Source organism: Trichoplusia ni, chromosome 17 (assembly GCF_003590095.1).
Source record: "Trichoplusia ni isolate ovarian cell line Hi5 chromosome 17, tn1, whole genome shotgun sequence".
Taxonomy (NCBI): domain Eukaryota; kingdom Metazoa; phylum Arthropoda; class Insecta; order Lepidoptera; family Noctuidae; genus Trichoplusia; species Trichoplusia ni.
Window position 1 is genome coordinate 4083395 of NC_039494.1, and position 27984 is coordinate 4111378.

The window sequence follows — 27984 nt, forward strand, 5'->3', positions numbered from 1 at the left end:
TTCGACAAAGTAAAAAAATAAATTTTTAATAGTTTTTTTATTACTTTCCTTTTTTGAATATTTTTATATCTTATAGAAATATTCTTTATGTAAATGCAGAACTTGCAACAAACTATTAATTAAGTATCTACATTAATTTTTGGTCTTCTATGCTTTGGACGAAGCAATTAATCTCTTTCTACACAATACCGTAATACCGTATAAATGAATTTTAGAACACCTCTCGTCATTTAATGAGATAACTGATAGTTACAATTAATAGAACTAATATGCAACCCATATTATAAAAATTGACATTGCTGTGATCACAAATCACAATACTGTGCAATCTACCTTAGGCTGGTCACCCTAAATATGAATAAGTGTTTTAGCTCTTTCTAACACATGAGTTTATCCTTTTCTTTTTGCACGATTTCTAGAACATTCCGACCGTCCTCGTCTCTGATTGGCTTGTTGTTAGTTTTCTAGAAGTTTCTGCTAAGCCTTGCTAGTGATTGGTAAGCGAGTTGCTTCCAGTAAATTCGAGAATCTGATTGGTCGTCACTCCAACAGTATATAAACCCGCGCGAACCGCGCCAAATCATTCAGTATTTGAAAACGCAAACAAGAGAAAGGGAGACGAGAAGCGGTTTTAATACCGAGCAACTTTACTCAAAGCGAAATATCAACGAGTTTACTAATTGAAGAGATTAAGAAGATTCACACTACAAAATGCCAGCTATCGGAATTGATCTTGGTACTACCTACTCCTGCGTTGGAGTATGGCAGCACGGAAATGTGGAGATCATCGCCAACGACCAGGGCAACAGAACCACTCCATCATACGTCGCCTTCACGGACACAGAACGCCTGATTGGAGATGCCGCCAAGAACCAGGTCGCCCTCAACCCAACCAACACGGTGTTCGACGCCAAACGACTCATCGGCCGCAAGTTTGACGACCCGAAGATCCAGCAGGACATGCAGCACTGGCCCTTCAGAGTAGTCAGCGACTGCGGGAAACCAAAGATTCAGGTCGACTTCAAAGGAGAAAAGAAAACGTTCGCGCCGGAGGAGATCAGCAGCATGGTCCTCACAAAAATGAAGGAAACAGCTGAAGCTTACCTCGGAAGTTCCATCCGCGATGCAGTCATCACAGTGCCAGCTTACTTCAACGACTCTCAGCGACAGGCAACCAAAGACGCCGGCGCTATCGCAGGTTTGAATGTGCTGCGAATCATCAACGAACCCACCGCCGCCGCTCTCGCTTATGGTCTAGACAAGGACCTTAAAGGCGAGCGTAACGTTCTTATTTTCGACCTGGGTGGCGGTACCTTCGACGTGTCCATTCTCACAATTGACGAGGGCTCACTGTTCGAAGTAAGAGCAACTGCCGGCGACACGCACTTGGGAGGCGAGGACTTCGACAACAGGCTGGTCAACCATCTTGCAGAAGAGTTCAAACGCAAGTACAAAAAGGACATCAAGAACAATGCGCGAGCGTTGCGCAGACTGCGCACTGCTGCTGAACGCGCCAAGCGCACTCTCTCATCGAGCACAGAAGCAAGCATCGAGATCGACGCGCTTCATGAGGGAATCGACTTCTACACACGGGTGTCTCGGGCAAGATTTGAAGAGCTCAATGCAGACCTGTTCCGTGGCACTCTTGAACCAGTCGAGAAGGCACTCAAGGATGCAAAACTTGACAAATCGTCCATTCATGACGTCGTGTTGGTCGGTGGATCTACTCGCATCCCCAAGATCCAAAATATGCTCCAGAACTACTTCTGCGGCAAAAAGCTGAACCTATCTATAAACCCTGATGAGGCAGTCGCATATGGTGCTGCTGTCCAGGCAGCTATACTGAGCGGAGAACAGCACTCGAAGATCCAAGATGTGCTGCTCGTCGACGTGGCGCCCCTGTCGCTTGGTATCGAAACTGCCGGTGGCGTGATGACAAAGATTGTTGAACGAAACGCGAAGATCCCCTGCAAACAATCACAGACGTTTACTACGTACTCTGACAACCAGCCAGCAGTCACCATCCAGGTTTACGAGGGCGAGCGAGCCATGACTAAGGACAACAACCTGCTCGGCCGCTTCGACCTCACCGGTATCCCTCCGGCACCTCGTGGAGTTCCCAAGATCGACGTCACCTTCGATCTTGACGCGAACGGTATCCTGAACGTATCCGCTAAAGAGAACAGCACCGGACGCAGTAAGAACATCGTCATCAAGAATGACAAAGGTCGCCTGTCTCAGGCAGAGATAGACCGCATGTTGTCGGAGGCCGAGCGATACAAGGAAGAAGACGAGCGCCAGCGGGAGAGAGTAGCGTCACGGAACCAGTTTGAATCGTACATCTTCAGCGTGAAGCAAGCGCTAGACGACGCCGGAGACAAGCTGAGCGAGCAAGACAAACAGGAGGCACGGCGCGAGTGCGACGAGGCGCTCCGGTGGCTCGATAACAACACGCTCGCCGAGAAGGATGAGTACGAACACCGGCTGAAGGAGCTGCAGCGAGTGTGCTCGCCCGTCATGAGCAAGATGCACGGCGCGGCCGCCGGACAGGCGCCGGGTGGAAGGCCGGGCAATGCAGGACCCACCGTCGAGGAAGTAGACTAAACTTGGAACGATCTCTCTCTAGTCCAATTCAATTGATTACTATGTAATTGCATTTGTAAATAGTAGATTGTAAGTTAATTTATTGTAATTTAAAAACCAACTGAAGATCATGTGCTGAAGACAAAATAAAAAAATATATTAGTAATAAACTTTGTCTTTCTATTTACCTTAACAAAGAAACTAATAAAGAAAATTTTAGATTGGAGATTTAAGGGTGAAGAACCCTTGAAGAATTCAAACAATTTTTTTTCATATCCGAAAATTATTCCTACGTCCTATTTCATAACTTTTACATCATAATAGGTCCACAAAAAGCACGAAACAAAAACAACAATGTACCGTTTACCTTACTGTTCAGCTTTAAAGTCGATTCAATTTATGTTTGTGACTAAAGACCCTTATATTACGAGCAACATTTTTCACGTGTCACACGTAAAATTATAAAATTATGGATTACTTTTGTTTGATGCTTTAAAAATAAAAATCAAATGGATAAGAGTGCAAACATGAAAAATAATTTGGATTTCCACGATTACAATAGTACAAAAATAGTTACTACAATAGTAATAAATTTTGAAAATCGACTATAGCTTATGTAATTTTATCCTTGTCTCTGGTCAAGCTAAGTTTCTTTCTCTATTTTTACGTTGGACATTTCCAAACGTCAGGTGGTTTGACATTCAAATCAAATTGTTCCCATTCATTGACACACGTCAAGAAGTCGACGTCTGGCGTTCGCATAAACTTCGACGTAAAATATCTCAATATTCACATTATAATTTATTATCGTTCTTGTGACGACATGGTATCACACCAGCATTCAGTGCTATAGTGCTTGTGATACAATTACGTGTTTTATTTTTTATTAAATGCTGTTATTCCATTAAAAACTAAAACACATTAGAAATGGCACCGAATTTTAGTAAAATTACTTCACGGACTGATGTTCAAATAGCTTTAGCAGCCTCTGCGGCTGTAAGTGCCTGGTTAATAAGGAATTCTCTTAATTCAAGGTAAGTCTGTGATCCGTGGAAATATTTTCTAGTGAATTTCCATCTAGTTTAGTTTTTCTTAATAACGCAAGTTAAAGTTGAATGAAGTTGAAAAACCTAATTTAACATAATAAATATAATTTTATTATATTACTGTTTAGTAATTTCATTTATAATTTTTTTTACCAGAAATATAACATTCTGAAAATATAAACAACCATCTTAATATGTTTTTTTTTCCAATTATGTTGTTATTTGGTAAACAAGATGTCTTAAAAATGCTTGATTCTGAATAAAGCTATGAATATATTTCAGTAAGCGTAAAAATGCAAGACAGTCAAACCGCCCTTCACCTGAAGAGCAGATACAATACATGATAAAGGATAAGAACAAAAAAGGTCCAAAGGCACAAGTTGATGCTCGGTTCCTGTCTGAACTGAAGACACTATGGAATATCATGATGCCTTCCATCTGGAGCAAGGAGTGCGGGTTCATGGCCCTCATAGCCTTCTCCTTGATATCAAGGTCCATGTGTGATCTGTGGCTCATTCAACATTCTACACTCATTGAAGGGTAAGTCTTAATACATTTTTTATTAACTATTGGATAGGAGTTTTGGTTTGGTATTGCCAATCACCAATGCTAGTGCAGTATTGAGGGTTTGATACACACTAAGGACTTTCCTGTTGCCTAAAAAAACTAGAATGAGGTTTAAATCCTCATTGGGCATGTACAAAGATTAAATTCCTTAGTGTGATAGTATTCCTTCCAAGAATTGTGAAGTGTGCTTTATACTTTCATATCTGAAAGACAGGCAATACTTAAATTCAAGACCAAGCCACAGCCCCTCTCTATAAAAACAATCACAATGTGTACATTAACTTCAATAATTAAACAATTAAACAAAAAAAGCATCTTCTCAAACTAAAATTAATGATTGCTTGAAGTAACTCACTCCATACATTTAAATAATGAATTACTTTTTTAATGGAACATGTGTTACTCTAAAAGAATGTGTGACAAGTGATGTATGACAACAAAGGGTCAAACAGTGGAGTAATTATTCATCAGTAAATGATGCTGTATGAATGAGGAAGTACTTAATACTGCCGTGTTAACAGACATGTAAAGAAAACATTAACACTGCATTAATCTCCATGAGTCTTTCGTTTTCACACCACTAGAGTTTTACATAATATATTAAGTAAGTTGTGTTGAGAAATTTCAACAAATTTAATATGTTGTATTCTTAAGCTTCAAAGAAGGAAAGTCTCTTCAACCTTGCTTAAAATGATTTCTGTACATAAGTTTTGATAATTAAATAGATCATCTGAACAAATTTCATTTTAGTTTTATCATGTAATACCACTTTACTGGAACTCGAAATGCCAGTAGTGGCACTAAGTATATTGTATGTAAAATAATCCATTTGATTACTGCTTAATCAGTCTAAACAGTAACATTGTAATGTGCTACTGGCCTTCACATTAACTGACAATATTCTTAATTTTATTTTTAGAACAATGTAGTCGTTATAACACTTTTTTGGATGTGACGTTATTAAAGTCGCAACTAAAATGTTAAGTTTTTAATAAAAAAGAACATTATGAGTCTTTCAAAAAAGAGCTTAAATAATCTAATTAAAAACTGCAATAAGATTAGTATTAAGATTTTATTTCATGTTATTTTAGCCCAGCTCAGTCGTAACTAGAGAAGTAACTCAGAAACTAAATTACTGTGAATACATTATCTTATTTCACATGTGTGTTTCACAGCGACAGATCGATTGCTACGTAAAGTGTCTTCAATATATTCCAAGACCCTTTCTCAAACAGACCTTGGCTCGACAAACTGCCGTGTGTCTAGTTCTTTTTCATTTTGCATCATGAATATCGCTACAGCAGCAAAAAGTAATGAATCATCAAAACAAATCCTACCGATCAAGTTTAGTTTTTCTAAACGGACATAATATAACATCGTATGATGCCGTCTATCACGTTGTTTCCATTTATAATAAACCGGATTGTAACGATTCTAATCGAGTAAAATATTTATAACAAGGTTCTGACATGCAGTCAGGGTAGTTTTCGCTCTATTTACATTTTTACTGTCTATGTTCTTAAGGCAATACTGTCTAATGTCTATGTCTTAAGTCGATTCGAGAAGGTCCGTATTATGTTAGAAGTTGCCGAAGGTTGTCCAAAGTTGCTCTCTGACACCCTGAGTTATAACCTTGAAAAACTAGTCTAATGTAAGAGTATTTTTCTGATAACGAGTTCTTATCTTTGAGACATTACAAACTTACAAAAATATTCTGCCCGTTTCTGTCTGTCTATAAACATAAAATGTTATTGTTTAGTTCATTTCAAGAGCTGGTCGTAATATAATTGACACTCGTATATCCGGTACGGAAATCAGTTCGTTTGTTTCACTGTTTATCAATTTGATCCGTGACTCTGAGAGCAATGCTTTAAATCCAAAACAATCAAATTTTATGTTAGAACCGACAGACGGGAAAGACTGGACAGTAAGCGGCTAATACCTCGTAGCGGTTTTTGTACAATGTTTTTAGATACCGGTTTATCTTTACCGTCTTATGAAGGTGAGGGAATTTGCTCTCGAGAGTTTTATTCGACTTTAAGCTTTACACTTTAGACTCGTAACCTGTATTATTCGCTAACCAATAATGTTTACTTAGAAATTGTTAGAATAAAACCTATTTTGTCTAAGATCTCGGACCTTGCTAAGCAGTTTCCGTAGTATTAGTAGTTTCAAACGAGTTCCTTGGCCACTCGACTTTCTCTCTGTTTGCGAAGTCGCTATTTTATTTATATAATTCTATTGCACCTCCGATTTATTGCAATAATAACCCATTTCCCTTGCTTCAGTTTACACCATGTTACTTTTAATCTACCCCACGTATTACCAAAACTTCAAATGCGTTTCCACCCAGACTATATGAATAATGTTTATCAAAGCGCTTCAAGTTCGGACGTTGTGACCTTCACCCCACGACAACTTTCGTACAAAGTCCATAACAAAAGATGTTACAATTACAGTATAACATGTATGAGAATAAATTTTCCTAAAATCTCTATAAAGTATAGAAATATCGACGGTCTAATGTCAGTAGGTAAGAAGTTAATGAACTATAGCTATGTAATAACATGGAAGTTATGTAAAAACATGTTTTAAAATAGTTTAACGAATGTTCCTTGGGCCGTATATATAAATGCGATAATAAACCTTATTGGATTGGAATAGAGACGCTATCAAGCAGCTGTTATGTAATGTTGTGTGGATGTGTAATGGGTGAGCTGTACAACTGGGTCAGCTCAGGGGCTCGTAGCTCATGGCTATATATTATCTATTGCCCAGTGTTACACCACACAGAAATACCTTTCTATAGGTCAGAACTATGAGGTCTGGGGCCCAATTCTGCTATTTACTATGGCCGATTGAATGAATGGAAATTGAATGAAGGGAGCGGAACACTTATGGTCAATACAATTAATTTCAAAATATTATGTTGGCAAAATGCTTGAGAAAATAGGAATATTTTCTTATTTAATCGAATTTTCTTTCATTCATCGGCCATTGTAAATATCAGAATCTGGGCCCTGTCCATTCCTCGCTCATACGAAATGTAATAGAAATGATTGTGAATAGTCGTAACGAGTGTTATTTCTGATGGTCAAACAGTTTTTCCTCAATTTAAGTTCAAGGTATCACTGAGCAGTACTGAGGTGCTGTTAGTTTCGCAATCTAATTGATTTTACTTAGTGAGAGTTTCTAGTAATAATTCTGATTATTTTGATGTTTTTATTTTTAACGTGGTGAATAATTCTACTAATTAAATACACACGTAGCATCTTAAGTGGAAAACCTTTTTATAAAAATAATTTATAGTACCTATCTAATCGATACACGGGTCTATAACAATGTATAGTTTAATCATAAACTTTGATGTGTTTAATTATTGGATAATACATAAAATAACCTTCAGTACGCTTATTAGCTATGCCTTTAGAAAGTTACTAAATTTAAAGCCAACCTATTATTGTTCTTATTTATAAACATGTTTTTATGGGATCCAAGTCCAACCCCATTCCCAACATTGCGGGTTTCCGCGGCACTGGATTTTTTTCGAATTTCGATGTCACTGGAAAGTTACCAGCTAAATTTATTTAATGAGTTCTGAGAGGCTGAGTGCATTACTCTTACACTCATACCATATCCACTCGATAAACTGGTTGTACAATAATTTGTACGAAATATGTAGTTCAAATTTTAAAGAGTGCTTTACGTCACAAATATTTTCCAGAAGGACGAATTGAGAGCCTGCTGTATCTGAAAGTAAGTGTGTTGCGCTTGTGGAACCGAGTCAACGCATCACACGCCTGCAACCGTCTTACTCTAACAGATTGTAATAGGGCCTCTGTCTCTATCGTGCAAAATAACATGATTTCCAACAAAAAAGGATTTACACTGGTTTGAGTAAAAAAATTATATTACTCAAATCATTTACTGAACTTTACATAAACATACACAAATGATTCAAAAGATAATGTCTTGTATTTACTTGAAATATTACAACGAGTACTCATTAACATAGTAATTGGTACCTATCTTATCCATAAAACAACGTTCACATTTGTTAATCTTCAGATAAAGCAGATTAAATTTATTGCTAGTTGCTTTTAAAAGCATTCACCTAATTATTTATTAATCCAATTTTTTCATCAGGTTTCATTGCCATCTGTTGCAAAATTGCAAATATTTTTGTCTCGATGTAGCTATGCAGCAACGAATTTGCCCGTCAAAACAACTCATGAATCAATATTGTTATATGTACTTACTTTCCACTTATTTCTTCTAGACTTATTTATCCTGATAAGGATTAAGGAGTCATGTTTATCTTACTAATAACATTGTATAACATCTCCCACATACAAATACTTATACACAGATTCCCAATTCCTCAAATATAATACTAAGTATAGTAACGTGTGTTCGTTTGTTTCAGGTCAATTATCACAATGAACCACAAGGAATTCAGAAGGTTATTAACACAATTCTTCTTTGCCATGCCAATCGTTAGTATTTTATTATGATTTATTTTCATTTTTACCTCATTAACCCACATACTCTCACACTAAAATTGTTAAGGTAATTAACATTCGTTGCTTATAATATCAGCCTTTATTGAAAATTAAAATTTATATAAATGTATGAAAGCAAAACAAGTCTTTCCTCTAATCGCGGATCAGCCTTAAAAAAAAACGGGTAAAACTCAATGAATAAAACAAGGAAAAATATCTTATCCGAATTTCATTTCCACGCAAGTGATAGATTACAATAATTGCATTGTTAAAGATTATAGAAATATTGTGTATAAGGTTGCAACAATTGTAGCAACATAAAAATCTTTACGAAATTTTGAATAGACTTTTTATAATTCACCCACTATAAATGCTTTACTATTACTCACAGGCCTTTTCCATACACTGGTACTGGACTGCGTTGGGATAGTATCTGCACCTCGTAGACACAAATCCATGCAAACAACCGCAAGGCCATTTCGTTTTACAGGAGAGAAACAAACATACAAATAGGAGGCACTGACATTTATAGTCAATGTCTAATAAGTTAGGTTCACTTTCGTGATACGACGTTACAACAACATTTATCAACACTTTCTCTAGACAGCTGTTGTTTCCATTTGCTTGTTTAGCAATATATCTTCCGTAGTTATGACGTTTGCTTGTAATGTCGAAAGTGCTAAGCAGTGACATCGATATGATGGCCGCCATTAATGAAACTATGACGGGGCTTGAAACTAATAAAACAAAGGCCTATTTAAAAATATTATATCATTTATTTATATTTAAGTCTATTTTTTACAAACTCTGCGCACTAATTGCTGAATGTTCATTACCCACTCGTAGATCATTTATTTTTGAGTAAAGCATACATTATTTTGGCATTGAATCTAAGAGCAACTGAACTTTAATTATACTTCACAAGTTCAATGTCCTAACAATTATATTGTTTCAGATATCGCTTGTAAACAATGTTCTGAAGTGGAGTATAGGCGAGCTGAAACTGAAGCTAAGGACCAATTTAACTCTACATTTATATCAACAGTATTTGAAGTAAGTATTATAATAATAATATGCTATTGTAACAATAGGGTACTTGACAAAAAAATATCTGTTTTGTCCGTCAGACAGATTGCCAAAAATAAATAGTTTTTCGCAAACATATTCGGCGATATACTGTTGTAAAATCTCGTGTGACGTCACTTACCAGTACGCTTTGTATGCATAATATAAAACAGATTTATATTATGCATTAGATTTAGTCACATACCCTATTAATTATTTGAAGATACGAAAGTATCACGGGATATTTGGCTAGACTTTTAAAATCTCTTGCCAAAGCAAACAGAAACTCTTATAATTACGTTTGTAACATTCACTAAGGGCACCCGCGGGATGCGGGCCTCTACTTAGTGGGTTGTATATAACTATCTTAATAAGGCAAAATAGCATAACCTATACAGGTTTTAATGAGCAAACTGTAGGTATCACCTCAAATCACCTGTATGTTCGTCTGAATAATCTTGATTTACCGCCATTCAGTTTAAAAGGACCGATTGGGTATTTTATGGCTAAATGTGCATTAACCATATAAAATATATAAATGAATTGAACTAATTGCGATGATAAAATTAGCTATCCTAAACAGTATTACGATCCTTATCAGTATTAAAGTAACTAGTTATTTAACTAACTTAAATAATTGGATTTAGAATAAAATACTGCAAAAAATAATTCGATTTACATAAGTTATTCGACATGTTGTGGTCTTTTAGGTTATTAGGCCAGACGCATGATTACCATGTTTTTGTCAAATATTTTCGTACCAAAAACACACAAAAATGGACTAAGAGACATACAAATCAAGCAAAAACCCTTGTTTCTTTAAAACTCAGGCAATACTTAATAATCTTCGCTAAAAATATTAACGTCCAATATAAAAATAATAATGTCTTAATAATCTTTATTGATCGTTAACTGTTTATAAGCATTAACAATACATAGTATCTCGCTTATCTAAGGTATAAAGAAGAAACTATATGCGTTCCTGTCCGTCACAACAGTAACAGTCACTGACGATAAAGAACCATAAAAATATAAAAACAAACCGTTATCAGATAATTTTTGGACCCATTCTATAATGAACTTCGGATTCGTAGTAAAATTAATTCTTAATGCATTCACATTGCACTTCTACGTATAAGACACTCTAGACTTATATCATAGACAGGTAGTTAGTAAGCCCTCTTAACCTTCCTGAGATTCATCAATGCCACACCTTGTTGGGGTAATATCGGGACAGGAACTACTGACCGATTTTGGAATCTATTTTACCAAAACATTTACTATATTTTACCGATTAATTTAAGTTATTTTACCAATTCATCTATTTTACCACAATATTTTTGTACGTTAAATATTACCCCAAAAAATCCTCTCAAGTGTAGCGAAGTGGTAAGCGGACGGTTAATTTATAATATATATCTACCACCTACTAGGAATGAAGAGCGCTATATTTATATATACATTGATTACTCATATGGTCGGTAACTAATACAATATTAGAGAACCAGCCGATGGACTTTGCACTATACATTAAGGCCTAAAAAGTGCAAGTCACCGTTAGAGTTAGATTTAAGTAGAGGCTTCAAACTAAATTTACCTTTCGCAATCGTTTAAGTTTAAATAATAACTATTTGTTTAACACATTCTCTAGTCAGCATGATGCGTTTTGGACTTGGAGAATGTTTTGTACAAACTGCAGTTTGCCTCGGCAAAGGTTATGACGGAAGAGATCACTATTTGTTACAACTTGAAACACTTCTGAAATAGTCATATAAATCCAGAAAAAAACATATAGGTTACATAATAAGTTGGAAAAGTTATACAAAAAAGTTTGGTATTTTTGTCTATGGTAACCTATTTATCAAATATATAAGAATATTTCTTTTATTGAGATTTGAACTTCGAAAACTAATCGCTAATGCCAACAGTTTTATTGTCATATTAAAAAGTGTTTTATTGCGTATTGTTCAAATCAGATTATATAAAAATGTTCCACTTGTAACTTACATAGTTGACAGTCTTTGTCTAGTATCATTATATCACAAAGTAAAGTGTAGCATTCATTTGAATAGATTGTTCGTGACCTTTCTTGACCTGAGCAAGCACTGGATTAGCATTGTATCCTAGTACATTTTTGATAATCCATTAATTAAATATTTTAATGTAAACTATATTTTTTTATATAAGTAAAAAATTTTAATTATTGAAATTCAATTCAATAACAAGAGAATACTGAAGAAATGTATTAGTGGCCGAATACTTGTCATTTTTAAGTGTGGTCTTGTGGAATTCCTTTATATAACAGTAACTTTAATATACAATAAAAATAATATAGAAAATATTCTCGACATACTGATACTGTCACGTGCGCAGGTATAATTATGTAAATGGATAATGTATTTAATTATAACGTTGAATGTCCAACAGTCTTGTCATAAAGACACAAATTATCACGTTATGACTACCTACATATACATAGTATATCCTACATATTAAAACAACTATAAACATAGACGGGCCGTACATCGATAGATAAAGTAGATAAACGCACATTATCCGGTTATTCTGTCATCATATTTGCTCTATGATTATAACTTCACTTCAAGGTATTGATTGATCAAACAGCATTTTAAAACACAGCAATCAGTAAGATTAATTCAATCACAAGTACTATGTAGTTTTTTATTTTATAAAGTTACCTAGGACTAGATGTCAATAGGACCAAAATTTAAACGAAAGGACCAGAAAACTTCTAAAACTATCCAATTACCTTAAACTACATAATGTATGTGGGAATATGTTGCAAGTAATTGATAATATCTAGCATTCGTTTTGCGTCTTTAATAATAATACGGGCATAAATCAATGCATGGTAGGTACATGGCGCGATTACAGGCGAGACTATCTGTCAGGCGGAACCAGTTTGCGCATGATTAGTTTACCGATTATCATAATAAGACGTTATTTTAATTTATTATAACTATCCTGTATAAAAGGACCGGACAATGCAGGAAGGACAATACTGTTTTTTGCTATTCTTTCACAGCTCATTATAAAATTGGGCTACTTATGCTAGGGAACCTATTATAAATGATAAACATCTTCTTGGATTCCTTTTGCATTTAGGAAGACAAAGAGTAAGACCAGGCTCTTACACAATGTCGGGGTCAATTACACACATTCTTAAGGCTTATAAATACACATAGACACTGCAACCACGCCCTCGTAACGTGACAAGGCACGGTATCACGATGCCATCTCGTGATAATTTAAGTTGCCCTAACCTGTACACGAGCCCTTGCCTATTTAATAGGTGTCCAGGCTCAACTTAGACAACCACGGCCACCAGTCTTTTAGCGGTACATACTTATACACGCCAAACCTACTCAGCCAGACGTGTCGCGGGTTCGATCCCCGCGTAGGACAGGCATTTTTGTGTTCCACAAAATATGCTTGTCCTGAGACTGGGTGTCTTTGAATGTTTGTGAAACCTGTCGCGACACAAGGATTCAAATCCTTAATGCGGGAGTCACCTTTTTTCCAAAAATGAATAAATTGAATATGAAATTTCAGGGGTTTCACATACTACCAAGTATCAAACCTGGACAATCGGATAGCGAACGCTGACCAGCTGTTAACAACAGACATTGAGAAGTTCTGTGATACCGTCGTAGACCTCTACAGTAACATTAGCAAACCCATGTTGGATATTAGCATATATCTCTACAGACTTACTGTTAACTTGGGTGCTTCGGTAAGTTACCTCACATAGTAAATTGCTTACTTTATTACACCTGTGTGCGTCATTCAAAAGTTTTAATAGTTTGTTTTTCTTGTGTGCGTCAGACAAATTAATAGTTTTCTTTTTATTTACCGCTATTTGAAGATATAGATCTACTTTTTACTACCTTTAGGTTTTGTTTAATATTTTCTGTTCTGATTAAACGTGTCTCAGAACACTCAAACATAATTCACCTTTAACACAAAACTAATTAAATTTTAAATGATGCCACAAACAGATATCCAACTTGTAACACCCCTCTTTTCGCGTCCGGGGTTAATAAACCACAATTCTTGTGTATTTAATGTTAGATTTAAATCTCAATCCGCACTTATGACTTTCTTTATCGCTTGCTTTATTTAGTCCACTTAGATATTCATAACATAAAGCGGTACTTTACGACATATTCGCACCATTAAAAGTGCTGTGATATCAGATGAATGGTTTCTGGTAGTAACCGGCCTCTTTATTTCAGACTCCCGGTATAATGATGGCCTATTTACTTTTGTCTGGCGTTTTACTCACCTACCTTAGGAGACCAACAGGTAACTACAAAAATAATAATTAAATACTTTATCGCTATTCAAGAGAGAATATTTATTAATATGCATGTGTACTTTTATTAATTTTACAGCTAAAATGACTGTACACGAGCAGAAATTAGAGGGAGAATTCAGATACGTCAACTCCAGATTGATAACTTATTCAGAAGAAATTGCTTTCTACCAGGTTTGTCATCTAAAATTATTCATAATTTACTTAATTTTAACTGAAGTGAAAAGAAAGTAGTGAAAGTTTCCCAGAACTAAGAATTAATTGTATTGTTCTTTTTATTCTCATGCTATTTTAAGTTTATTCTATTTATTTTAGAAGTTTTACTCTTATTTTACAATTTATTTTTATTTACATTCGGCTACTCTAAAAACAATTCATAATAATAGAGAGATAACTAATGTAATAATCCACAACCTCCAGACATTGATACATTTCTAAATACATACATAATACAGATAAAATATACCCAGACACAACAAATGGTCGTGTTTGTGAGATGGGAATAGACCCACGACCCCCGGTATAGCAGTCGGGGTCACTAACCACTAGACCAACAGGCCACTCAAACTGTGTCAATTATTATTAATAACAATGTATATAATGTATTTTTTCTATTACGTTATAGGGTAACCACCGCGAACAACTCACCCTATTAGCCAGCTTCTACAAGCTGACCAGGCATCTGCGGAACTTCCTCAACTTCAGAGTGGCCATGGGCTTCGTCGATAACATTATAGCTAAATGTGAGTATGCGTACAAACAAGCGAAGTATTATTTTAGCATTCATCTTAGATCTAGGTTAACTTAAAATATTCCTGTTTGTTTTAAGTTTATATGTTTCTGTTTTCATTAGTTTTTAGTTATTTTAACATGATAAAAACTTTTTCTTTCTTTTACACGAAGGCATTGATGCCAATTACTAAAAAAACATCGCACTTCCGTTATAATATTTAAAGACGATGTTTAGGACCAGTTAATAATATTGTTTATTTACAAATCAAATAATTCTAATGTATTGATTTTTACAGACATAGCCATCACGGTCGGTTTCTACGCAGTATCAAGACCGTTCTTCGCTGTAAACCACAATTTACTTACCACAGGCACTGAGAATGATAGATTTAAGGTAAGTTATAAAATAAGGGCTTTGAGAGAGAGCTAGTTAATGTAATTATGCCTATAGGTCTTTCTTTCAATTTTACTGAAATCAACTTCATGTCAAATCATGACAAATCAATACAATCGCGTAAAAAAGTTGTGTTACGAACAGCGTTTTCAATTTAATTAATTTTAGGTTTAATTAATTTAGGTCACCTTAAAATCTCTAACGCTTGTGTCTGTCACTTATAATCACAGCTAATCGATACTTTATTATATTTAGCTATCTTATAACTGATAATGACATTGATCAGTTTAATCTGTCTGACCTGCATCTAGACACGTCTAGCTGATTAATTAACACTATAGCTCGACCTGATCGGCATATAACACATATCCGGTACGAATATAGTAATTCAAATATTGAGATGAGACATAACATCATCATTTTATAAGATTCGCAGATATGTGAGAATGAAAACGTATGAAATATCCAAATAAATATGGGTGTCTTTGTACATGTGACTTGAATGTTTGCAAATTGACACAACGATTAAATTCTTTAATCCTGGAGTCACGTAGAAAAAAAACAGACATCTAAAAACTTTGTAAAATACACGTACTCTGTCTAGTCTACTACCAAATTAATGTTTACCTATTTTTATCTGATTTTGTGCAATCTACTATTTTACATGTACGCCATATCACCATCTAGAACACGAATGACTGTCTCATAAAATAAATAATATTTTAAGAGACGAAACAGTTAACAAATACTAAAAAAAATTTGGTCCTAACTTACAAACAGTCAAAAGGAACTAAAAAATAATGTTGGTCCTTCCATACGAAATTGTAACTGGTCTAATATTTGTACATCCATCTCGTATTAATAAGATCTTTTGTTCCTTAACATGTATTGAAGAGGAGGTAAAGTTTGTTCCTATTCTATCCAGCACTACTACACATACGGTCGTATGTTAGTTAAAATGGCGGAGGGTATCGGTCGGCTGGTCCTGTCGGGCCGCGAGCTCAGCAAGCTGGCCGGCCTCACGTCCCGCGTCACGCAGCTGAGGACAGTGCTCGACGATATCAACAAGGGCAACTACACCAGGACCATGGTGGAGAGGAACTCACAGGCTGATGGCGGTGAGGATACACTCATTTTGATTTATGTTTTTTTTTTCTTAAATATGCTAATTGATAGAAAGAGTAGATAGATCTCAGTGGCGTGCCGTTGGGGATATCTATGTCCAGCAGCGAAAGAATAGGGGCCGATGATTATGATGAAGGTAATTGATGGACTAGGTTTGAGTTAATCGAGTTCGAGTCCAATGTGACAAAAAATAAGATTTTCAAAATTAAATCTCCATTTCTCCTATGTGGACTATTTTGTCTATGATTTAGCTAAACATGAAATAAAATAAATTATTGACATAATTCGTAGTTTTTAGCCTGTAACCCCACACTAACTAGTAACTTACAACTGTAACAAAGAACTCCCAGAACAATTATTTTTCTTACTATTAACTTAGTCCTTTCATATTCTCTATGACTAGACTGAACTGTGTCCTGTAATGGACTGCGACAGACAGAAGATTGATAAGATTAGATTTGATAAGAATTGTTTTTTTATAGGTGAGATCCCGCAATTACTGGCCCCGGGCGCGGGCCGCATCATTTACCAGGACAAGATCATCCGCTTCGACAAAGTCCCACTCGTCACACCCAACGGAGATGTGCTCATCAAGGAACTCAGCTTCGAAGTCCGGTTAGTTCAATGTAGATAATTTATTACCAATATAAAATACAACATTACTGTTTAAAATCCAACATATGTATATCGCTATTTTTTAGCTTAGGAATTCTAGTACTTGAGGCAATATTTGGCATTCTTTAACACAAAATAGAAGTTCGGATCAAAGGACCACGAGTCTAAAAAGATGTGTTATTGTCTTTAGATCCAGTTTTTTTCTTTAACTAACAAAACGCTCATTGGATCGGTAATTTTCAATTCAAAATGTTCTTTTATTGTAGATCTGGTATTAACGTCCTCGTATGCGGTCCTAACGGTTGCGGCAAGTCCTCCATGTTCCGTCAACTCGGCGAGCTGTGGCCGATCTTCGGCGGCACCCTGACCAAGCCGCCTAAAGGAAAGCTGTTCTACGTGCCACAGAGGCCTTACATGACGCTCGGCACTCTTCGAGACCAGGTTTGTCCTACAATTTTAATGAAGGTTGGAATAAATGGCATAGCAGGAGCATACTGTATGTTTGAGATTTTATTGCAAAGTTTAGTCCAAAATATATTCATAAAATTTGAATGACCAATTTCTCTTAGATTACAATGTGGTTTACACTTATCCTTTAGTTTAATTTTGTTTTTTGTTTGTTATAAATTTGACTACCAACCTTTTTTTGAACAGCTTATGGCTCTAACCCACACCCGGTATTATATTTCACACATAAATAAAATAGACACAAAATATGAATGACACCCAGACCAAAACCAATGATCTTGCTCATCACGCAAACATTTGTCCTGGGTGCATCTGATATAGCACTCGGGGCGACTAACCACTAGACCAGTCAGAAAAAGAAGAGTAGAGATTAAAATCTATATAACTATATAAAAAATAAAACTATAATAAATACAGTATATATAACCCCGTCCCGCAGATCATCTACCCGCAGACGCGCGAGGAGATGTCCCGTCGCGGGCGCTCGGACGCGCAGCTGCTGCGCTTCCTGGACATCGTGCAGCTGGCCTACCTCACGGCCCGCGACGGCGCGCTCGACGCCGTCGAGGACTGGATGGACGTGCTGTCCGGAGGGGAGAAGCAGAGGATCGCGGTCAGTGTGCATGTACTACGGCCTCGGAAATAAAAAACCATTTCTCTAAAAAACCACTACTTGAATGTAAATGGCCGTCTGCGTCTTTCTCGCCATAAAGAGGATTTCAATACATTCATTTCATTTCGTAGAGAAGTTTTTTGAAATAATATGTAGAACAGTAGCCTTCTACCAAAAACATGCTACTCTCACTGCTGGGCATAGGCCTCCACTTTCTCGTGCCAATTTCTACGGTCCTGTGCCAGCCTCATCCATACTCGAGCCGACGCTTCTTTTGCCTTGTGATAGCCACCAATTCTTCTATCACCTTCCGAGAAAAATACTCAGCAAAATATCAATGCATGTTCATTTATTCTATGTGAAGATGGCGCGCCTGTTCTACCACGAGCCTCAGTTCGCGATCCTAGACGAGTGCACCAGCGCAGTGTCCGTCGACGTCGAGGGTCAGATGTACCAGTACTGCAGAGAGGTAAGCTAAAATTTAATTAAAAACCATATCTTTTTGTATAAACGTAAAATTATTATAAAATACCTGTTGTTTGCGGCTCTGCCCTCCAGGATGTCGGTTGTAGCTGCAAAAGAAGCATATGTCATTGTGTTAATCTAAGGTGTTAGCAACGTCCACACTAAATTTCATCGATATCAAAATCTAATCTAAATCTGTTCAGTGGTTTTTGCGCTAAAGAGGAATAAACATCCATAAATACAAACTTTCGCGGTTTTTATATTAGGAGGAATTTTCAGCACCACTAGTTGAATACTATTTTATTATCTAACAATGATTTTGAATTTTGTAGGTTCAAGATCCATTTTTAAAATGTAAATGATGTTTACTAAACAGAAACATCATCATCAGCACAGAAAGCTAACGTAAACTTTACCAAAAAAAGTGTAAACGAATATTAACTAAAAATCAGTTTAGTAATCGTTACCTGTTGGTAATGATTGGTTTTTAAACTTGTTTTTAATTTTTCATAGTTTATTCACCTCACTTGAACTAGGCTATTAAATTCATCTAATAATAGACAAGACAAGAAAAGTAATAATATACTTTGAAGTTCAGTCACTGGAACCATAATATAAGTCATTCACACCTAATGTTGTGTGTAATGTATTCTATGAGATTGTTCAAGAGTGTGTGTGTATGTTTATGTGTTTATCCTGCTACCTGTACTTTAGAACACAGGTATACAAAAAGTAGTTACATTTAAGATAACATAATGTTGCCAAATTCCAATTAAACTATATGTTATTTAGTTACAAAACTTTAGTAACTTGTAAAATGTAATCAGGTTTGGCTTTTATTGAATAAAGGTTTTAATCATCACAAAGCAAAACAGTTACATTTCCAATACGTCAACTTTCTTTATACCTGCTATATATTATACACGACTATTTAGTTATTTCAAACAATTCGTTTCACATTCCCCATCCAACTAAACCATTATATTTGCCTCTCTTTGTCAAATATACACTAACTTACTTCTCTTTGTTCACAGGTGGGTATATCTCTGTTCACGGTTTCTCATCGCAAATCGCTGTGGAAGCACCACGACCACTACCTACAGATGGATGGCCGCGGCGGCTACGTCTTCGAGGAGATTGACAACGAGACCCAAGAGTTTGGCTCATAACACTCATCATCCACCACTGAAAGTAACAACCTGTCCATCTGTGCTAATACACAGGAATTTATCTCACATAAAAAATATGCTATCCCTCATAATTGATTTCTCTAAAGAGATGTGTGCATGTCTTTCACGTAAAACAACTACACTGGATATAAATAACACGAAAAGAAAAGCGTTTATTTGACGCAACAGGGAAGAAAGTAATGATTAAAAAATAGATTGTTTTGTCATGGGGACAGAGGCACTCCGTGGGGCAGCTATTAGTTGTTATTCACAATACGCTGAGTTCAAATTCTATCTTCATTAACCCAGATAGATAGGTTATTACTACAAAATTAAATCAAAATACTTCACATCTTTACACAATTGTAAATGAAGATATGTTAAGACATGTGTTTATATTCCATGGTTGTTAAATAAATTATTAACAATATTACCTAAGTGTAAAGTAAAATATGAAGAATGCTAGTTACCTATCCAATAATTACCACAAACTGCCTTTTCAATATATTCACATTACATTGTTATTAGGCAATGAAGTCTATTCAATGTTATTTAATTTAGGTATATAAGTAAATAATAAGCCAATTAAAGGTTTATTTTTGGGTAATACATCAGTCCGATTTCGAAATGTTGTTCAATTCAGTTTGCTGTTGAATCTACTGATCACCACTGTGATAAGATGACTAAAATACTAGTAACTAATCTTCGGGATGATTAGTTACGGGCGTTTTTTAGTCTTGACAATCTTGCATTTTTTTTTACGCACTGATAAAACAGTAACAATTACCGACAATACCTGTTAAATCTTCAAAAGATTATTCCATATTATATTATACGTTTAATAATAATTGGGCTCAAGTTATGGATTAAAATCGGTGTGTAACATTTTATATTTTACAACCATAATGCTCGAAAATCAATGATCGATTTTACTTAAACTAAATAGACTAAGGCTGCGTTTCCACTAGAGATGTGCGAGGATGTCTAGCTGTGTCGTGATAATGTGTGGGGCTTCCGAAAACACAGCGACGAATGCGAGCTGGCGTATTACACAATGCGAAACGAAGATGTGTCGCTGATAACTTGCTTAACTATTTTCACCAGCGCTATGCAGACTATGGCGAGGTAATAAAAGCTATTTTCTAGAGAAACGATCCTATCAAAAGATCTCTGTTGAAAACGCAGCCTAAATGATGTCCAGGATGTAATGAAAATCTAGCAAGTTACCATTCTACGGAATGAGAAAAATATTTTTATAATGTAAGATCTATAGATAATTTATTTATTGTTTTGTTATAGTTCAATAATAAAATTCATGTAAAATTTAATACAAGATAATGTAATTGTCTTATCTCATTTTTGGGAAAAAATATTTACTATTTTAAGCAATAGCTAATTATATTAGTTGACCCACTTAATGAATATATTGTTTAATTCTTAGGCCATGGTCATGATACAATTACTTGTTCTTATTATGTTGAAATGTTTATTGAACAATAAGTTCACCAAGCTCCAGTGTTTATTATTCGGGATCGCGTTAGTTAGATCGTATCGCTCGGACCGCTCCCTCCTCTTTTACTCGTCATTTACAGAATCGCATTCGTCAACTGGGAGTCTTCGGCTTACAGGACCAGCTGGGATAATATGACTCGTTTTCTGAGATAGGTCATCCAGTACGTGAGCGGCGGACTTAAGGATGTATGTATGCCTTTGAAGGGATGCAATTGTGAAAGCTAGAATTTCTCCCCTACGATTTTGTTGAGTTTGGCGAAAACTACGGCCGCGTAGTGCAGGTCGGGAAAATGCGCCCGGTTCAGTTCAGAGTTTAGTTACTTGCGGGAACCAGGTCTGCTGTGCCGTAAGAAGAGAAGGCTGCCTGCAAACGCTTAGTGAAGCTAAAGGTTTTGCTCATGCCATAAGATATGATAATTCGGAAAGGATTCGTTCCTCACCCTGTAGCTGTGGCCATGGCCCTTTATTTGTGTAGATTTCTGTGAAAATATTGTTTGATGTGACATTTGCTGTGATAGATGTTAAGTTTTATCTTTCTTACCTTGATGGCGGGTGCTGGGTCAATAAAGAAGGTTCAGGAATGTAATATTGTTTTATTTATTTCCCTGTTACAATAATTATTAAAAAGATATTTTCCAGTTCATTTGTTCACACTTCTTTCGAGTAGTTATCTGTTTTTTCAATGTCAACAATCTGGGGATGTAGTAAGATAGGAAGCTGAAACTGCATCCAGCTATAGCATTTTAATAATTATTACTCGTTTTAGTTCACCTAATCTAAGATACCTCAACTTGCAAATTCGTACTAATACAGTTAACTGGAGATTTCTAATTTAATGACGCGATTTCTAGTACAATTTACGTAACTCTGTAAAACCTAACATCCGAGGTGTGCCTAATTACAACCAATTTAAAGTTACCGCCTATTGAATCATTGCTATCAGCAAGCGTCGCATGACGTCATGTGACGTTTACTTTTTTACTACGTCTTGATTTGGTGACGAGTCGACCAGCGCTTTGCGTCACTAATTTATACAGCCCGACAACATCCTCTTACATTATTAAGTGGAAAACGCACATTATTCGATCAATGTTATAGGCGTATGCTACCTTCTCTTTGCCTGTTTTCTATATCTAACACCAATACAGTATACTGTTTAAAAATAATGTAACTTTGATCAAACCCAGACGTGAAACAAAACGCATGTAGACATCGCTTCGCATCAGCTGTTGTAAAAAAAAAATTAACGGGATATCGCGAATGAAAACTGGTCACACCGACGGCCACATCAAAAAACTGGGGGTCTGGCGTGACCCTGTTATTTCTATCCTGCAATAAAATAGCTGTGTAATTTAAGATAGTTCGTGTGTGCTTCGAACAGTGTTATATAGCAAATTCTAGTGTAATTTATGAAGAAATTATGGAACGCGCGACGGGAACAGAGGTGTACGGGTGTGGCTCGCCCCAAACTACGGACATAACGCTGAATATACAAACTACTACGGGTGGTAATTTCTCCATCAGTTTGAACTGTAAAAATACAGTGGATTACCTCAAGAAGTTGGTTTCGAAGAAACTAAAGGTGTCAAAAGATAGAATATGCTTGCTGCATCGCGAAAGGTGAGCGTTTTGTGTCGAGACGCCAAGCTTCTATTGTCAAACATATCACGGAAATATGTCGATACGATGACGCATCAGTGTTATTTGACTCGCGTATTGAAGTTGAGTTTTGTGTTTGCAGACAACTGAGAGACGGCACGCTGGAAGAAAATGGTGTGCTGGATGGTGCGCGGGTGATCCTCCTGCCGAGCGTCGAGACAGGCTTGCTGGTGAGTGACTGAGTGCGTCACGCTGTGTCGAAACCCCCCAAGTACCTCATGATAATCACGTGTTTCACAACTCTCGCAAACTAATCAATACTCATTTATCACTAATTCCCTTGGTGCTTCTATTAACTAATTCATTATTTCATTAATTTTATCTCTCTATCCTTTACAGAGTCACAGGCCCGAAAACTCGGTGATGCAAGCATTAGAATCCTTAAATGACACTCAGGTTAATGATTTCTTAAGTGGTAAATCTCCACTGAACTTGACGATGAGGTTAGGTGACCATATGATGCTGATACAACTGCAGTTGTCCACCCTCAACTCGGGTTCCAGTGGCTGCCGGTCTTTGAGAACTTCCACACCTACAAAAAGCTCTGCAACACCACTACGGACCGCTAGCTCCTCCAGATGTGAGAGCAGGGATTCAGCCAGCCCTCAGACAGTAACACCACCAACCTGTACTCCTGTGCCCTTAGATCACACTTATCTAACTGACGTGATCCCTCCAACTGACCCAACTCATCACTGCGGTCTAAAGAAGCAAGACATTGAAATGCTAAAAAACTGTTTTGATTTGTATCGGTCAATGGCTGCAAATGATAAATATAATGAAAAAATTGCGAATCATGAAGACCTTGATGACTTATCAAATGATGCAACCGACACTCTTATGGAACCTTCTGATGAATCCATGGAAAATGAACAATCCCCCATAAAATCCTTGTCAAATCTGGTGTCCAGTCCTATAGATACTACCACTCAGGAGAATAACACTGCCCTTGTAAATACTGTGAAAAGTAACTTGATAGATTTGTTAAAAATGAGTACTAATGATGTGATACCTTCGACAAGTGCCATCCTTGACAAGCAGTGCCCTTCTACATCCTCTCACACCCCCGACAGCTCACTCAGTGATGACAGTGATAACTTTACAGACCAAAGTTCATTTCTTGCTGAGAGTACTATAGATGAATACCCCATGGAGAATCTCTTTAACAGTGCTGTTGACAAAGGCTTGTTTGAAGATCAAGATGAGTCTATGATGGATAGGGAAATATCAAATTTGGCTACTACTAGTCATGGCAGTCAGGATGCTAATTCTGGCACACTTCCTTCTTTCCAAAGTATAAATGAGCCTTTAAAAAATAAGCGCTTCCAATACCTTCTCCACAAGACTTCCAAATTTAAACATCCTATAGGGCAGAATAAACAAAAGGCTTTCATGCAATCTGTTGTGAACAAACATAAGAAAAGGATGCAAAGCCGGCAAGACACGAACCTATCCCAACCTTCTACCTCTAGGACGGAGCCCTACATAACAAACTCTAGGAAATTAATTCTGCAGCCAAGTAATGGACAGAGCAGCGACAATGCCACACCATCTACATCAAAGCAAGTTGTATTCAAAGCACCAGATGCTCCAAAGAAGCCACAACGAGCATCACCAACACCGCCTGTGGATACTAAAGCTCTTATAGAAGCATCCAAGAACTTGACTCAGAAACTAAAGAAGCTGTCTAAAGAGGTCCTTACCAACAAGATTGATTTGAGGGCAGCTGAGGAGACTGTGTGCAGAAAGATTGGACCTGGAGCTGTGATAGAGTCCATGAAGCATCATGGCAAAGGAATTTATTCTGGGACATTTTCTGGTACATTAAACCCTGCCCTGCAAGATAGGTGAGAAGAATAATCAATTTTAATTTCTTTCAACTTAAAACAAAGAAAACATTCAGTCATATATACAAGCCTAGTTAATGTATGTCACTGCATATTTACACATGTGCTGACACAAATTACTATCAAAGATGGCGACTATATTCTACATAATGACTATAGCATAATTTTATTCAAATTAATAGTGATTTTGGGATAGGTTAGTTGAGTAAATAGACTGTGCTCACAAAAATGTTAGTTTTAATATTATTTATCTCGAACCCCATAATTCAGATTATTTATGTGTGGTGTATGTTTCAGATACGGCCGACCAAAGAGAGATATATCCACAATAATTCATATACTAAATGACTTGTTATGTGCTACGCCACCCATCGCTTTAGCACAGGTATGTTTATATCCAATAATCGAGTTAACCTTGGTTAGAACTTAATTTTAATGCAAACATTGTGATTCGTAGTGAGATTACTGTGTAATAAAACAATTCGATTGTGTTTCCAGAAGGAGACGAGTGCCTCGTGCTCGTCGTTCGCGGCGGAGGAGTCGGGCGCGTGCGCGGAGTGCGCGCAGCCGGGCGGCAGTCCCGCGGGGCCGGCCGCGCCCGCCGCGCCCGGCAGTCCCGCGGGGGCCGCGCCCGCGCGCTGCGCCGAGCGCGCCGGCTGCAGCTGCCGCCGCCTCGAGCCCACGCTGTGCGGCGCCTGCGTCGGGAACACCTCCGGCGAGATATGCAAGAAATGTGATACTGCTAAAACCTTAGCCTTGGAGAACTCCAAAACTAAATGTAAGCTCGAGCAACTGAGGCTTGTCATGCAGCAAAAGAAACAGAGGCGCGAAGCGAGGAAACTAAAGACGCTGCCTTATACCAACTCGCCTTCCAAAACGTTAGCGTCGCCTGAACAAGCGCCGGTCTTACAGGAAGAAATAGAAACAGTTGCCTAACATCCAACTCGATCCGCGTAAATTATTATCCGCGCTTCTAGGTTTGTAACTGTACTCCGCCATCTTGTCTTGCTTTTGTATGGAAATTACTAATGACTTCAGTCGCCACATAAAAGGTATCTTATAGTTTAATGGTATGCACGGGATGTGTTTCGACCGCATTGGGGACGTGATAACTAACAAATTGTAACGTTATCTTTGTGTTATTAGTGTTCCGTGTCGACCGCGCGTACCTAAACCTTTCTCAATGCGCTATGACAATGAAGTGTTTCAAGATTTGTGTTACGCGTGTGCATTTCAAATGTGGACTAATGTTTTCAAAATATACAAAATGCGAATTTATGCTAATAGTTTATTGTCTCACGAGTGACTCTCGAATAATTTGCGAAACGTTCACTCTTGCCTCGCAAATGTTGTGTTCGAAACGATATTTTTCCGAGAGTGATGGATGAGCAAAGTTTTAGGTATGCGCTGACTCAAAAGTAAGACAATCGCAGATCATATTCTAAATTACCATTTAACTAAGTTTCGATAGTATGCCCATATATTTAAGTGCTATTTTACGCGTGTACAAATGATGAAGATTGATTAGCAAAATCACTAGTTCTTAACTAATGTAACCAGTTAAGGTCCACGACACACTTGCCTGGCGCGGCTTCAAATTAATTTTTGTTGTTATATTTTAGATTATATTTTATTGGTTCGAAGTTTTAGACACTTGTGTACCTAGTTTAATTTTTTGAAAATCACTATTGATTGATATTCAACATACGGGGTTTATTAGAAACTAACACTTTTTATTAATCCATCCTAGAAAACTGTATAAATTTAGTACAAGTGATCTATATCCCACTTTTTTTAGTTAATAATTGGCACTGTTATTCTTATAGTTATTTTTTCTTTGTTTTCCTTTTCTCCTTTCACGGATATGTTGTTGAAGATAATAAAAATGTTTCCTGCATTACATGTTTCGTTTAGTTTTGTTGTATTTTTATATGTAATTTTTTGGTTTACACGAACTATTAATATATTATGTAAAGGATACCAATCCATGTAAAATGCAATATATAACTTTGAACGATCACAAATTTACGATCATAGCAACACTAGAACTAGCTTTGTACATACATTATTATGCAAAAGTTTTAGTAGCGGTCAAGTGCTTTTTATATATTCCATCGATTTTATAAAAAAAAAGTTAACTTTCTATTGCCTAGACATAATTTAGGGGTTTATTGTGTAATATCTCTGTGAATACTATTTAGTAGTTATAACTAGAGACCCAATATAATAAACAATATGGCAGGTACGAAAATATTTGTGTATAAATAATAAAAATCAAAGTATGTTATTTATTTAAGTTGACATTGAGTTGCCCATTTGAGTTCGTATCTTGCGGGTACACGATGTGAGACCAAAGAGGACAGTAAATGAACTAGAAACACTGAATTTGTTTATTTCCTACAGTCTCACGTCTCGTAACAAAGACATCAAGATAAATATTGAACATCTTTTGGGTAGTGATGTACGACCAGTCTTCCGATCGAAGTCCAGAGTGTGAAACAATACGTTTTCCTCAATCCCATGATGGTAAGGGACCATGCTATCCCGGCCAGGCTGTCATACTAACGTCTCCAAAAACAATATTTCCTCCTTAATATACCGACGTTCCTACCTTACGAAGGCCAGGGTTGAGATCATGATTGGACAGCGTCACACTCGAGACCTTTATGTATGACCTATAACTAAAAGCATATAGCTAATAGGACATAAAAAAGTAACTTTACACCCAAACATATTTAGCTTCATTTTTCGCACCGTATTTAATTGTGACTAGTAATAAATTAAGCATTAGTATTTATGCAACGACATGTTGACATTGCTTACTGAGGACTGTTGAAACTGTCGGCCACTGCATATTGATCACTATTATCGTTTCCCACCCTCACCATCAGCACAGACATTCGCTCGTCAGTCGTGATCGCTCTCTCCTACTGGAGTGCCTCAGAGGGTACATAAATGTATTTAGTGTTGTGCCATACGTGTATACTAAGTTCCATAATTTAAATGTTTATGGCACTATTCCAAGTTCGAATATTCTGTTCGATCTCTTACCAATCATGTTCCTAAGATCTCAATTTTATTTTCGACAACTTGTAATGTTTGGCGTCAAACTTATTCGGTCTATTGTTTTTGTAAATACATTTTGTTACCGTATAATTTAGTCGTGATGAGTTTTTGTTATAAGGTTTTGAGGGAAAATCGTAAATTGTTTTTTTTGTCCATGTATTTGCATGTCTAGTAAGGAGAATAAAGTTACATAACAAAAGTAATGTATTGTTTTGATCTA

The 27984-nt window shown here is 36.5% G+C and overlaps 3 protein-coding genes across 3 annotated transcripts; all 3 read left to right on the plus strand.

Annotated features, from left to right (window-relative positions):
* Nucleotides 1-576: 576 nt before the first annotated feature.
* Nucleotides 577-2741, plus strand: LOC113502431 (heat shock protein 70 A1-like). Its single transcript, XM_026883995.1, has one exon. The coding sequence runs from the start codon at nucleotides 712-714 to the stop codon at nucleotides 2602-2604; it is 1893 nt and encodes a 630-aa protein (XP_026739796.1). The 5' UTR covers nucleotides 577-711; the 3' UTR covers nucleotides 2605-2741.
* Nucleotides 2742-3299: 558 nt separating this feature from the next.
* Nucleotides 3300-21778, plus strand: LOC113502384 (ATP-binding cassette sub-family D member 3). Its single transcript, XM_026883931.1, has 15 exons — nucleotides 3300-3617; nucleotides 3912-4169; nucleotides 8623-8692; nucleotides 9654-9751; nucleotides 13337-13517; nucleotides 14020-14089; nucleotides 14179-14273; nucleotides 14725-14842; nucleotides 15128-15225; nucleotides 16151-16343; nucleotides 16833-16965; nucleotides 17232-17406; nucleotides 17873-18046; nucleotides 18411-18515; nucleotides 19546-21778. Exons 1-15 carry the CDS (start codon nucleotides 3511-3513, stop codon nucleotides 19678-19680), a joined length of 2010 nt encoding a protein of 669 aa, XP_026739732.1. The 5' UTR covers nucleotides 3300-3510; the 3' UTR covers nucleotides 19681-21778.
* Nucleotides 21779-22236: 458 nt separating this feature from the next.
* LOC113502383 (midnolin homolog) lies at nucleotides 22237-27967 on the plus strand. Its single transcript, XM_026883930.1, has 5 exons — nucleotides 22237-22812; nucleotides 22934-23021; nucleotides 23191-24698; nucleotides 24996-25083; nucleotides 25197-27967. The coding sequence occupies exons 1-5, from the start codon at nucleotides 22613-22615 to the stop codon at nucleotides 25632-25634; spliced, it is 2322 nt and encodes a 773-aa protein (XP_026739731.1). The 5' UTR covers nucleotides 22237-22612; the 3' UTR covers nucleotides 25635-27967.
* The last annotated feature ends 17 nt before the right edge of the window (nucleotides 27968-27984 follow it).

What these genes read in the sequence shown, in the direction of transcription:
- LOC113502431 (XM_026883995.1), top strand. Translation starts at nt 712, where the DNA reads ATGCCAGCTATCGGAATTGATCTTGGTACTACCTACTCCTGCGTTGGA.
- LOC113502384 (XM_026883931.1), top strand. Translation starts at nt 3,511, where the DNA reads ATGGCACCGAATTTTAGTAAAATTACTTCACGGACTGATGTTCAAATA. An exon ending in CATTCTACACTCATTGAAGG is followed by an intron (nt 4,170 to 8,622) that starts GTAAGTCTTAAT and finishes CGTTTGTTTCAG; the next exon opens with GTCAATTATCACAATGAACC. An exon ending in AAGAAATTGCTTTCTACCAG is followed by an intron (nt 14,274 to 14,724) that starts GTTTGTCATCTA and finishes ATTACGTTATAG; the next exon opens with GGTAACCACCGCGAACAACT.
- LOC113502383 (XM_026883930.1), top strand. Translation starts at nt 22,613, where the DNA reads ATGGAACGCGCGACGGGAACAGAGGTGTACGGGTGTGGCTCGCCCCAA. An exon ending in GCGTCGAGACAGGCTTGCTG is followed by an intron (nt 23,022 to 23,190) that starts GTGAGTGACTGA and finishes TATCCTTTACAG; the next exon opens with AGTCACAGGCCCGAAAACTC. An exon ending in CACCCATCGCTTTAGCACAG is followed by an intron (nt 25,084 to 25,196) that starts GTATGTTTATAT and finishes TTGTGTTTCCAG; the next exon opens with AAGGAGACGAGTGCCTCGTG.